This window comes from Vollenhovia emeryi, unplaced genomic scaffold (assembly GCF_000949405.1).
Source record: "Vollenhovia emeryi isolate VEMERY1.0 unplaced genomic scaffold, V.emery_V1.0 DF939140.1, whole genome shotgun sequence".
Lineage (NCBI taxonomy): Eukaryota > Metazoa > Arthropoda > Insecta > Hymenoptera > Formicidae > Vollenhovia > Vollenhovia emeryi.
In genome coordinates, this window is record NW_011967226.1 from 251,236 (window position 1) to 265,805 (window position 14,570).

Consider the following 14,570-nt stretch of genomic DNA (forward strand, 5'->3'; position numbering starts at 1 on the left):
CCGTGGGCAGAGCCGCCCATTGTGCGGCATTCGTTTGCCAACCACGTGGCAGGGCGTAGCCAGCAGTGGGACTCCACTGCTATCATGAGTCCCAGCGCGAGAGACCCCCCTCCCTTCTACCCTCCGCTCCTGCGTTCGGACGTGAGCCCCCCTCGGTGCTCTCTCTTTCGAGGGACACACGGGACCACACGGTACCCCACAGCTGACACGTTATTGCCGTAGTACCCCTCGTAACGAAAGCAACGTGCGCCGATTCGTTTTCTTGTTTCCCGGCTCAGAAACGTGGCCGATCGCAACGTTGCCCTCCCCCGTGTTCGAGGACAACTCGTGGCAGCTTCGCGTTAAACACCGTTTGCACCCCCTGTACGCGGAGACCGCGGAGAGAGTCGCGCTTTATTTGTTCCTTCCGCGCGGCAGAGTCCATTCTGCTTCCCTCTTTTTCTTTCGCGTTCTTTCTCTCTCTATCTCTCTTTTTCTCTCTCACCCTTACGGAATCCCACCCGACCATCCGCGTCTACTTGGGACCTGGGACCAAAACGCACGACCACTCCTCCCTCTGGATCTGACTCGGCGAAGAGTCTTTTCCTTTTGGGACGAGTGGCGAGCGTGAAGGACGAGCGCTTTCTCGCTCAAGTAGCGAGAGTGGAGTTTCCCCTGTCAGTGTGTGTGAGAATAATTGTGTCACTCGGATAACGTAACGAGAACCACCACCGACATGGACGTCACCAGCGGGATGAGGCCCATCTTCGGCGGATATCCATTTCAAGGTTGGTTCCCGTCGAAATTGCGAACGATCGTCGAACTGAATCAGAATTGTATTAGCGGAATGACGAGGGGCATTTAAGGAAAACTTTGTGCTCCTCACGGTTCCACGGAAAATCTTATCAGAAAATTCAATGTGTGATACAGCAGCTACAAAAATAAGAGTTTTCTCGAGAGTCGGTCTGACGAAAGTTTCAGTCTCGCGACGAGGCTCGGAAATCTCAGGCGAACGTTACATGTATCATTAAATAAAAAATATATATATATCTTCAGACAGTCAAAGATCAGCTGCAGAGATTGTGAATTTGAAAAAAATTAATAAATTAGGCACTGCGACAAGTTATAATCGTTGCCGCTCAATTCCCGGTGACTATGATGCATAAATGTTGTAATGGAAAATAGTTTTCGCGATTTGCATTTCTTAATTGCGATTCTCAGATCTTATCTGGCCGCGCGCGTCTCCGGCGGCGTTCGTATGATAATAACAGCACGCGTAAAAGGGTGCATTCGCGTCGAATTAACTGCTGACGTTAATCGTCGCATTTGAAAATTCTATTACCGCGATTAAATAATTTACGCAACGCCACGTCGATAACAATGCGGCCGCTTGATCGTCACGTTCGCGCTCGGTTATTAAGACGATAATTAAATTCAGTCACGATCGCCATTAACACACATTCGATCGATCGCGCCGCCGTGTGATTTTGATAAATCAATCCTGTCCAAAGCGAGCGATCCCGTCGTAAATTAAATGGTAACGCGCGTTCGCGCCGCGCCTGGCCATACATTAAACATTCCCCTTCGCCGCCATTTAATTGATATTCATCTTTAATATGAGCTCGCGCTTCGAAATTGAATAAGACAAATCTACATTTGATATTATCGTGCCCCGCGTCGGTCACGGATATTTATTAGGCGTGACACAATTTTCCCTTAGGCGCATTGTGTGAAACGCGTCGCGGTAACGCGAACCGCAAATTGTCGAAACGATATATCCCATTCGCTAAGTAGGTAATTAGCGCTCGGGTCATTAAAAATGATAGATCATGTACGTATGCTCTTATCTGAATCCGTGCCAGTCGATTACAGTTCCACAAACGAAAAGAAAAACGTGTTATTTTAAACAAATGGCAGATCGACGATCTCTTCCGATCGTGTCTCGATTTTACACGATTTCCGGCTTTTCTGTTCAAACGCTCATTTCGGTCCTAGATTGCTTAAAATCGAGGTACGACCTTGCGAAAGAGATCGGTCGAAACATCGAAATCTATAATACACCTCACAAGAACGTTGTACTTCATTATTAAGAACGCGTTAATCCTCCAATGTTTCCGGTTGTCTCGTTTGTCTCATTAGTTGAACACAGCGTGCGGATTTCTAAAATATAATATTTGTTAAGGCATCCGGCGGCGCAAAGGTCAGTTACAGTAGACGTGACAATTTCTACCGTGCGCGCCGCGGGACGCCGGAGACGGCAGGCTCAGAAGGCGTCCCGACGCAAGCAGGTCTTTCCTGGTCGGTGCTACAAAGACGACGATTACCGTTGTTAAATGTCGGCCGAGAGCTAGGAAGTCCCTTGAAAGGGATCCTCAACCGAGCGTTTCCGTCGACAATGAGATTCCGTCGTCCTGCGCGCGCGCGCGCGCGCAGTCCGGCGATTATTATAATTACCCGTCTCTCCGCTCTGTGTACACGGAGCGTCCGTAATGCGTAAACATAGTAATTACGCGTGCGGCAACGCGCGCGCACTTTTACCCGGGATGGCCTGATGATACGGGAGCTAATGTCACGTACAGTAGGGTGGCTAATTCGACTAACGATCCGGCTTTATACTCGTTAGTGCTGGAAACGGCCCCGGTGCACGCCTCTCCTCGCGCGGGCATAACTTCTTCAATTTTACGGCTGTTAGCCGCGTTTTTGGTATCCCCGGTGCCGCGTATGAGAGAGCGCGCGCCGCTCCTGTTATCTGATTTCATGTTTGCGCCCCGGTCCGATTCCGCCGTTAATTTCAAGCCCAATCACCGCAATTGCGCGCGCTGCCCGCTCACGAAACCGCGTTTCCCTCCGTTCCACGTTCGTTTACTCGCGTTTTTCCGATGAGAACCACGTGCGGCTGGTTCGCCACGTGCATTTTTGCCGGCGGAGAAACGAGCATCCGCCTATTTCATGTTTGTTAATGTCTCGTCCGATATGTGCCTTTCGAAAATCTCCTTTGTCTCATTTCACATCAAGGTGAATTCGTGAAAATATATTTTTTGGGGATTTGCGATGTACAGTACCGGCCAAAAGTGTATCACCTTTAGGCTGTCTGAGCAGAACTTTCGTCGAAGTGCACCGAATATGCTCAAAATTTTACAGTAGACACCTGATAACAGGTACATCTTGTACACGAAGGATAATAAAATTTAACGAAGTACGTCATGATTTTCGAATTTTTCATTCGCGCACTTGAAATTAGTTATGCGCAAAAAAAATCGAAAGGTAATATAATATTGGCCGGTACTGTACGTTCGGTAATTGAAACTAAAAAGTCTCTAAGCAGGGTTTATATACGCAGAGAGAATCTCCCCTTAAAACTGATCTGAAAATCATGTAATCGTGGGACAACAGTGACATTTCGAAAACTTTTTTAAGAGTTTTTGAAATTGCACCATACATTTTACTAACAATAAGTAACACGAACAGAGTAAATTTTAAGAGAAAATTCTCCCCGTGTACATAGCAATTGACAATATTTGCGGCTCTAAAGTTGAATTTTGTAAATCTTGTCGGTTTCTTCTTGCAGGGCAAGGACGGATGAATCAGCTAGGTGGAGTCTTCATCAATGGACGACCTTTGCCTAATCACATCCGTCTGAAAATTGTAGAAATGGCCGCCGCGGGAGTCCGTCCTTGCGTGATCTCCAGGCAGCTTCGGGTCTCGCACGGCTGCGTCTCGAAGATCCTGAATCGATATCAGGAGACCGGGTCTATTCGCCCGGGCGTGATCGGCGGCAGCAAGCCGCGAGTGGCCACGCCGGAAGTCGAGGCGAGAATCGAAGATCTGAAGAGGGACAATCCGGGAATATTTTCTTGGGAGATCAGAGATAAACTCATGAAGGTGAGCGGAACAGGGGATCCAAACTCTCCGTATTTTAGCGGTGACGAAAGTTTGATTAGTTCACAACTTCGGGTCACGAGGGCGCGGCACTGCTGTTCCCCCACTACCACTGTAGTGGTAAAGTTATGGCGGGTAACCGTGGTTATTTCCAATAAATTAACAAATAAGCTCCACCTTCTTCCAATTGTCTCTCTTGATAACGTACATAATCAGTCCTACACTTTTGTTCAATTTCTAATAATATATTAGCAATTTCGATGTATATGTGTACGTATGTACGTATCAATGTATATAGGTGCCCACGTGCCTTGCCCCACTCCTTATCTCACATTTACAACATACTTAAATTTCAATATTTTCTACTTTCGGTCGGTTTACGCAGGAGCCCACCTTAACTGCAATTTGTGCTAATGTAATAAATTTTACCACACACATGATAGTGCAAAGTAACAACATATTGAATAGGAGTAGTGGCGACTTGAGTCAAATTTGACTCACTGAGTCGCTACGAATTTAACAGTGAAGAGGAGACGTACGATATAATAAAAAGAGAGAGAGAGAGAGAGAAGAAATGCACTACGGTTGTACGAATACGAAGGTAAAAACAGCGATTTCAAGCTGCCGCTTCATTATTCCGGTCACGCGGGCATTTTTCCGTCCGCGAGAAGCCCGCGAGCCATCGCTCGACCCCTTCGATCGAACGTGGTGGACGTTTTCTGCGCGCTTACCCGTGTGTGTCTCTATCTCTCTCGGAGATCATGCTCAATGGGGCTTTTTAATCTTGTGCACGAGGCGAGAGCGGCGGGGTACGTGAGCAGCCCGAGGCGACTCGCGTGTCCTTTAATACTTTACTGACCGCCGTCTACACCCACGCCTCATTGGCGTAACACCTCCGCGTCTCGATTTTCGAGTATGCAAATGTGCTTTTCCGTGAATAATCTCTTCCGCGTTGCGCCGCACGATCTCTGCGTGCCGTCCGATGATTTTCCGATAGACAGAAAGGGAGAAAGAGAGAGAGGCAAGGGAAACAAACGCGCCGTTGCGACGTCGGTGCACGGAGGAAGAATATTACCATGAAGAGGGAGGGAAGTTTAATTACTCGCGCGACGTCAACGCCGACTTTGAGGACATATTTAATTATGAGTTGCTATCGAGGTAGGCGTCGGTGAATTACGGAATGCAAGGAGAATGCAAATATATATAGGGAAGTTTCTGACTGGCAAAAGTTATATTACGTGAGAACGATTTCTTGAACGATTTCTGTGCAAATGTATTCCCCCCCCCCGTCCCCTCAACGTGTGGTCTCTCGGTAAAAATACTTCGTGCCTCGCGAAGGAGATGAAAGCGAAAGGTGATGTCGCTGAGAACTATTGGGAAATTAAATTGACCGTTTAATCCAGCGGCTTCGTCACGCGAGCGACGTGAATCCTCATTCACCCCCGGGCACGTATCTTGCTTTTATTTGCGATCATGTCGATTGTCCGGCTCGGTAGCACTCCTCTCTCGAAGCCAACACAAAAGCCAGGTATCGGATCTCGGGGGGCCACGAATATCTCTACGTGTCTCCCGCGATAAGATCGACGGCGGTTCTCAAACCGAAACCGTGCGAAATTCCGATAAGATGGGATATTTTGTCCCCCTTGCAATGCCGAAACGCCCCCCTTGCCGTGGGCGGTCTGCTCGATAAAGAGATAAATCTTGTCCGGAAGAAAGCAACGTGCGCATCAACCGCAAGAGCGACAATAAAGAGAAAATGTATCAATCTGCGGAGGACGTGCAAAAATACACGCGAGAGAGAAAAGGATAGGAGGAGAGGAAGAGAGATTGCAGAAGAGCCAGCCAGAAGGAGAACGAAAGCGAAAGCGCGAGAGCGGAAGAGAGCGAGGCATGAGCAAAACGAGAATAATGGCACGAGAAAGAGAGAGAAAGGGGGGGGGGAGAGAGGAGAGATGATACGAGAGGAGACAGGAGAGATACATTAGAGGAAGTGACGTGAGGGCGAGAGAGCGAGAAAAGAGAGCTCGCGAGAGCGAGGAAAAGCCTGAGAGAGTGAAAGAGAGAGGAGGGGGGGGGGAAGCGAGACCGCCGAAAACACCGTTCGAAAAAGGAGTGCGGGCATGGACGGCGCATTTACGAAGAGCGAGACGACGAGAGGACGACGAGAGAGCCGTCGCCGTAGAGGAGGAACGAGAAACGGTTTTGAGAACACGTACGCCGTTGCAGTCGTGGAGGCAGGCCGGTCGTGGCCGGCATTAATACGGCATTTAATGTTGGAAGGAGGCGTTCCTGGGGCCCCGGGGCCCGCAAGGCGCCTCTCTCTCCTCGTCGCTCCCGTGGTCCAGCCGCCTCGCCGGGCTCTACGTTTATCTCTCTCTCTTTCCTGTCATCGCCCGGGACCCGACGCCTCAGCCACCACCGGCAGAAGGATCGTTATTGTTTCTGAGATCGGCGATCCGGCAGATAGCGATCGACACCGACGACCCCCTTTTCCCTTTTCTCCTCTCTTTCTCCCCCCCTCGTCTCACGCCCTCTCGCTCTCTCCCTCGCCCTCTTCCGCTCTCTCGAATCGCCGCTCTCCTTCGTTCCTTCCACCCGCTCTTCCCCTCTTTTAAATCTTCGGCAAAGGCAAAAGGCAGTTCTTTCACCTTGGCTCGCGGGATAATGCTCACTCGATCTTACCACGCGCTTTCTTTATTTATCTCGTTCTCTTTAGCGAATCGCCCGTTCGGCACGCACTCCGATCGCCGCCGTCTCTCCGATCGCGCCGCCGATAACGCCGATCGGTATCGGCGCGTGCGTACGTGCGGAGATTTTCGCGGCTTCGCAACGCGGGACGATGCCCGGGTAGGTGTGGCGACGAAGTTTCCTCGATACCCGATATGGAATCACGAGATATGAAGAAATCTTTGGAACACTATACGGAGCTTACATGACCCGCGCTGCATCCGATATCTCGTGCGATCTCAGCTAAATGGACTCGATCTGAATAATCTTCATCTTCATCGTGATATCCAAGTTATGCGCTTTCGTATCGGAGAACGACAAGTCGAGTCCTGAAACGCTGTAAATCTCAATAAACCGAATGCAATTTTTCTTCCCGTTCGGCGCACACTTTTTAAATTAGATTTACATGTCATCTTCTCGCGTGTCTTTTTTTTTCCTAAACGCCTCACGCGTACAATGTATATTATTTTGTATGGAACGAAAGGCATTATATGATAGGCTTGGATCGGACATCGGATACCTTGTACTTGATCGCCATTATACTTCCGTGTGGCATCCTACGAACGGCTCACTTTGCGGCGGACACATCCAGCCGGCAACCGCGTTGGATTCGTTGAAACTACAATTATTACGACGAAGATGATGGCTCGACAGAGATCCCGTTCGCGATGTTACGGGCCTTTTGTTTCTCGTAACGGTCGCTTGCAGGTACACTGGCGAGACCAGCGCCGAAAGCATCGCGACTGAGGAAGACAGTGTCTTTCGCGCAAACGGAATAACGGATTTCGCGACTGATTGTTTGCTGAATCATTGAATTCCTCTCCGTATATTTCCAAGATAATTAAATCCTGGCTAACGATCGCCATTTCGCTTATTCGTCAGGCTTCAGAATGCTCAAGATGACAGGCGCTCGGTCGCAGTAATTTAAGCAGCAATTCTAATTCTAAGCAGCAATTCTGCTGACATTTTATGATTCATTTGTCTCACGTCGCACGTATAATTAAACCGCAATCACAGTAAAGCCATTCGAAGCAAATCTCTCGCTTACAATAAACACCATGAAATGATTTTAGGAGAGCTCGCTCATGGAGTGACGAAAATCAAACGATGTTAAACGCAAAATCAATTTTAGTTTTTACTTCGTCGAATTAAGTTTATTTATCTCGCGTGAAATTCATACTGATGGACCTGTGCTTCGTTTCCACAAACGACCGACGACGAGTCCCGCGTCGATGATCCTTGGGAACGATCGTCGTCACGTAACGACATCCCGCCTGCATCGACGGCGTAAATCCGATCGCGTTGCCTCGCTGGAAAAGCCCCTTTCGTTTTCCACGATTACCCATGCGTTTCGTCGCCGAGCAACCTGGATCCCGCGAGCCGCATTCTGGCGAGCACCGTGTAACGGTACCGGGGCACAATGTATAATAATGCTGATTCTCTCGGCGCTGCGCAAATGTGTACGCCGACACGAAAATAATCGCGCCAAATTGCAGTGCAGTAGTCTGCGGTTGCAAATGCCACACGCGGGTCGTCGACGCCACGTAACTCCTACGATCGATCGATCGATCCGCGTTTGTTGCTCTCTGAGCCGGCGTGCGCTCGATCGACGCGGAAACGTACGAGGCTTTGCGTAAGCTTAGCAATCTCTATCCGGGATATATTGCAAATGTTTATCCGCGGAAACTACGTGAATTAATGCGAAAACAAAACGCGTCGGAGCTGTTTTATCATCAACGTAATAATAGCGCACCAGCGTTTATCATACGAAAATTATATATCTCGTGAGAAGGAACCTTTGCAGACGGTTGCGGGCTCCGTCAACGTTGAACAATTGCATTTGTAAGGTGGTTCGATACTTTGACTTGATACCCAGTTCCGTTTTTAGCAGGCAATTGAGATCGAGTCATATTGATTAGGCTAATCGTAAATTACAAGCTTTTACTAGAAAAGCAGGCAAATTGAAGTGCATTGGCTAAACATTGGTCCAACACAACCAAATGTTGGTCAATGCTTCGCGCCACTAGGGTAGCTGGTTATTTTAAGTAGCTTGATTTGCACATAGGAGGGTTTCTCGGATCCACCGAGCGTCAGCTCCATTAGCAGACTTCTTCGGGGTGGACGACCAGGGGATGACGGAAAGAAGGACTACACTATCAACGGCATATTAGGCGGCGGTAAGTCTGAGTCTCTTTGTATTTCCTTTATTAAACACGCGATACTATTTTTTCCTACTGGATTGCGTACGAGAGCCAATCAGGATGCAGAGTTTTAGATCAGGTGACTTAAAGCTGAATCCTGATTGGCCCTCGCGAGCAATCTAGTAGGAAAAATAGTACTGTGTACCGTTAGCTTAAGTTACGCGTAAAACAATTCCCCACGCTTGTTACGATCTGCACGATTTTCCAATAGATCCCAAACGATAAGTCGACGTCGAGCCTCTCGATCGATTCGAATATCTCTTTCGCTCGATCGCTCGCCGCTCGCGAAATGCAAAACGAGCACGAAATAGGACGAAAAGCCGCGTAAAGTTCCCACCGGACAGTCGAAGGGTTAATTACCCTTTTAGGCTGTCAGCAGGGAGAAAGAAGTCCGCGCAGCGGGCCCAATAGCAAAGGCCGTGCCGGCGCGATATCGCGCGAGAAATATGGAACGCAGGAGGAAGATAAGATAAAAAAAAAAGGAAAGAGAGACGCGCGATCCATCGTCTCGAGGGGCATCAAGAGCTTTTAACCTCCGCCGGTCCCTGCAGTGGTCCCAGTTTGACGTACGCGAGCGTGTATATACCGGGGCCTTTAAGCGCCTCGCTGTTAGGGACCAAGTTGGCCCGAACGAGTCGGCGAACCGGCAGGATTTAATCTCCGGTGGGCGTGAGCGGGATTAGCCTGGTTGCCCACACATCCGACAAACGGATTACAGAAGTGTCAATATCTTATGGGATATTATCCTTCGTCTTTCGTCCCGCGTCTTCCTCCTTCTGAGATTTCCGTGATGCGCTTTTGTTCCGCGACGCGTTTGGAAACATTGACGACTTTTCACAACGCTTCCGAATACGCGGAAAATTGTGCAATTTTCCACCCGCTTGACGGATTCGAAGCGAACCTCAATCGCGATCTTTATAGAGAGAATCTCGTTCGGTGTATTTTTTATTCCGTCAGGCATAAAGGTAAATTATTGAGAAGTTTATTTAATTTGACTTCTTGGGCGATCTATATCTCTAAAAGTCAATCAGTGGATCATCACTGAAAAGTGAATGCAATTTTCGGTAGTATATTTATAACTGCAAGTCAGTGCTGTTCGCTGTTTTCAGTGATAATTCACTGATTGACTTTTAGAGAGCAAAGTATTATAAAATGATATCTCTAAAATTTAACGACGAATGATAATTCTTGTATTATAAATAGTATAAATGACAGTAATTTACAAATAAACTCATTAGATCGCGTGATTCCAATCGCGTAAATACCTGCCATTGAGCCTTCTCGATGCGGATCTCCACTTCGCTTTAATGAAATATCCCGATTCCTAAGCCGCGGGCGCGCACGATCAGCTAGACGCTCCGAACGCGAAGCGGAAATCTGTTTTCGTGATTGATACAGGTAGACACGGTGGAATTAGCGGTACAGGTGTCCCAAAGTCTTAAGAAGTCAGGCCAGCGAGGATGCTGCCGGGGTCGAGAAAAGATCCTTCGATCGCGGACCGTCGAGAATGTGAGGAAAGAGTCGAGAGCCAAGAGGCAAGAACGGGCCTCAAGGCCCAGGGGCTCCGCGAGGGTCCCGCGGAGATCAAACGGGCCGCCTGCCACACGTCGACAGCGGTGCTCATTCGCGGCTCCCCGCCGTCCCCGACATTTTTTTTAATCAACCTAATCGTGCAGAAACGGTCTTGCGGCGCGGATATCGTTTCGCATATTACTTCGCGCTAGCGATCCTTTTGACACGATGCATTTCGGGCATGAAAGACTCGAGTCGAGAGCGTGGAGACGGAGCGGCGGTAAAAGTGTCGGCCATAAATAACCAGAAGCACTCGATAAATTTCGGAAAACAATAATTAACGTCTTAAACCAGGGCGCGAATTTCAATAAGAAGGGGCCTTTGTGGAAACGCCAACCGCGCGACCGGCAGACCGCGGAAACCGTCAATTACAGATGCGTATCGCTTTCGGCACGGTTAATTATGCGCGGCTCGCGATATGTAACTGTCCCGCGCGCTTCATATAATTTTTCCCCAAAATTACAACGATAGAAATCTCGTCCGCTCGTCCGCGCCGGACTGGTGTAAAAATGAATAATTATTTAACGAGCGGGTTCACGCCGATCTCATTCACGCCGCCGTTTATTCGTCATTAACCGCTTTCGCGGTCGGTAAAATTGATTAACGCCGATCGGCCGAATTAAAGCGTCGGCGATGCAATTTGTCCGCGCCGCGCGAATTTCAAGTTCCAGAGCGACGTATCTCGTACACCATGAAAACGAATCCTGTAACGGACGCAACTTTACGACTTCCTGTTATCAATATCGAGCGGGAAGAAGCACTCAAGTGGCACTTATTAAAATATCGCGAGTACCGTTACAAGACGGATACCTTGCCCGGAAATTCGTTAACTAAAAAGAGCTCAACAGATCTATCCGGGATCGCAACGATTGCGCCAGCGAATTATCGCGATGTCATTTCGTCAATTTAACGAAAATGTGAAATAACAATTAAATCGGTATCGCCCCCCCACCTTCATTTCGCGCGCGGCGACGCGAGTATCGGCGACTTCGACGTGAAGGCTGACCCAAGCTCGGAAAGCTGCCGCTTTCCGCAGATAAGGGTGAATCGCTTATCGGCGCCGCCGTGCCGTTGAATAACTTACGGGGGCGCAAGGGGGCAATCGTGATAGGGAGCACCTCTGGACGGATATACTCGTAGCATGGCGGAGGTGTCGGTCAGGGTATAGGTGTCGGCAGGCAAGCAGGAATGACACGTAGCCTGTGGCTTTCTTATTCCTTCTTATTCCGTTCCTTTGGCCTCGGCCGCCGACGAGGGATTAGCCTAATGGGTCCTACCCACCCCCCTGCACCACCTCTCCTCTCTGTCCCTCTCGCGCTGCACCGACACACGTGTATAATATGTATATTCCTTCTGATCCCTCTCTCGCATATCTCTCTCTCTCTCTCTCTCTCTCTCTCTCTCCCCCCCCCCTCTCTCTTTCTCGGATCTCGTCTCTCCGACGCGAGATCGGGCCGGGAGAGTATCCGCGCGATGAACAACGCCGCTAAGTGATTCACAATCAGGTTTATTGATTGTATCGACGATCGACGATCGCTCTTCAACGGGAATGCGCCGCCGACGCTCACGGGATACTGTTTTTGATGTTTAAGCACACTTGGGCGCACCGGGATCCCTTTTCTTACGCGCTGCCGAGCCGCTCGCGCGATTCGCAATCGAATTCGCGAGATTACATCGCTGCGGCTCGGACGTTCACATTGTTCGGCCGTCGCGAGTTGCTTCAGCGCGCTATTATCAAGCCGCGCGCGAAGAGTCAATAAGATCTTTCGAAGCCGCGATAATATCGAGACGGATCCTTAGTACTGCTAAAAACGGTGATTTGCATGTTATATTAGCGTTACCTCGCTTTACTGCGTGTTCAAGTGGAATCGATGATCCCGACGAGCGAAAAGTAATCTCGCTTTCCACGTGGAGCGACGTAAAACCTCGACCTATCAGAAACATTTACGTGTTTCCCGACAAAGTTCCGATTTTGCAGCGCGTTATTTTTACATCGGTCTGTAAAGACCCCCAAAAAAAGGAGGGAGAATCTTTGCGGCGGAACGAGTTTAACCACGCATCCCTCTAATTTATTCACGACTTCCTCGCTTTATCAACGTCGTATCGGGGCGGTGATACTTTGTCGCTCCACGCTTCGTAATCCTTATCTCCGAGGAGTCGCGCGAAACATCGCGGTTCGAGAGTCGACACATCGACGCGATGAGGAATGCGAGAGGAGTCAGTGAGCGATTACACGGGCGGAGAAAAAGGACGCAAGGACGCGAGAAAGGGAGCAGAGGGCCCGGACGTCGGGGCTGATATCAAAGCGTGTATCTAATGCGCCGCACGAATCGGGGCCGCAGGACTCCGTGGACGCGATCCTTGTCACGCGAGCGTATAATCCTCCGAGAGCGATGTACATACCCGTATCGTACGACGTGTGTCTTTACGGACGCGGCTTTACCCTCGGATTGAATTGAGAAGGAGTCCGAGGTTTATGCGGGATTATCCCCTCGGATTGATTGATAATTACTTACTCTTACATACATTTTACACCCGACTTATCGTGACGTCTTTTTTCCAAGAAATCCGCGGGCGAGTATCCGGCTGTTGTATGGTCTCGATTTACAATTAAAAAGATCTATATAATAAGTAAACTTGACCGTTTTATAGAAATCCCTACACGGAGAGAATTTTCTTTTAAAATTTACCCTGAAAATCATGTAATTGCGAGACAACATAGCATTTTGAAGGACTTTATAAAGGTTTTTTGAAATTTTACCATACATTTCAGTAAAATTTCATAAAGTTCTTCAAAATGCCACGTTGTCCCACGATTACATGATTTTCAAGATAAATTTTAAGAGAAAATTCTCTCCGTGTAGTAGCACAGTGCATTGGCTGAACATTGGTCCAATGTTGGTTATATTAGAAATGCATTGGCCAACGATATTGTCCAACGTAAAGCCAATATTGGCCATGGAATAAATTGCAAATATTGCACGATAATAATTATATAATATTAGATTTATATTGGAAGTGCATTGGCCAATATTTAACAATGTAATAAGAATATTGGTTTAATATTGATACAACATTAAGGCATATTGGCTAAAGAAGAGAAGGCGTCCATCTTACAATATTGGACCAATATTGGGAATACTAGATTTACATTATTTCCCAATATTACGCCAATATATTGCGCTACTAGGGCTGACACATATAGTGCAATGCTTTATACGGTCGGTCTGGATCTTGGTACTTCATATCTTTGCGTATCTTTTTTCAACACGTTAAACTGCGCGCCGATAACTTTCGGTCTTGAAACACAGTCTTAAGCTAAAGCCGAGATACCTAAATCGTTAATCAATTTAATGATATTCCTCATTAAGCATCCTTTAAAACTGTAGAGTGTTTTTAAGCAATGTTTTCACACAAAGCAATTTAATATTTTTAACATTTTTACACCACGTTTGCATTTATCATTTGTCCTCATATAAGTGACTGTATTTCTCGAACTTCTGCAGAGAAACACTTTCATGTGTCGGAGATGTTTAGATATAATATCAGCTTTTTCATCTTAATCACTTAAGGTATGATTGCAACGAGGTATAAAGCGCGCAGATGCAAACTTAACGACTACATTGTCGTTTTAATTTCTCGCATCACCTCTGTCGTTTCTTCCGAGCCACCTCACCTTTCGTTCCTCGGCCCGCAACTCGTCGTAGTCTTCTCTTTCATTAAGCCGCGATTTAATCGCGGGCGCACTTTAAGAGTCGAGGCTCGCGCGCATGTTGTAGAAAAACGCTAATTATACGGCAACGTCGGCTCGAGGACGATCAATCGATCGTTCTATAAAGGTACTTTGTACTCGAGTGTTCTTGCGGACGTACACTTGCGACGTTGCATTCGCAAAGACGCAGTAAAAATTCTTTTATGTTAAAGTATTTATGCTTGTGAAGATGCTGGCAGTATAACATATATTCTGCAAATGCGCGACAAGAGACGACTCGTTAAGTCGTACAAGAAAAAAATTGTGTACTAAACTCTCAATAAATGAGGCAGAACCTTTATCGTATCATTCGAGAGTCAAGAAGGCAGCACTTTAGCAATCAGGGAAAAAAGACCACCGCATATTTTCGAAGAATGTCGACTCGGTGTCAAATTTCCACCAACGATGCCTGTGGCGTCGATATCAAAAGAAAGCCGGTTCTTTTTTTGAAGAGGCCACCG

The 14,570-nt window shown here is 47.9% G+C and overlaps 1 protein-coding gene across 1 annotated transcript in view; it reads left to right on the forward strand.

Moving 5' to 3' along the window:
* Positions 1-596: 596 nt before the first annotated feature.
* The window catches only part of LOC105567094 (protein gooseberry-neuro-like), a 26,676-nt gene continuing 12,702 nt past the window's right edge, over positions 597-14,570 (forward strand). Inside the window, exons 1-3 of the mRNA XM_012021651.1 lie at positions 597-767; positions 3,548-3,861; positions 8,654-8,762. Coding sequence (XP_011877041.1) covers positions 716-767; positions 3,548-3,861; positions 8,654-8,762 — 475 coding nt within the window. The 5' untranslated portion in view covers positions 597-715. The remainder of the gene's footprint in view (positions 768-3,547; positions 3,862-8,653; positions 8,763-14,570) is intronic.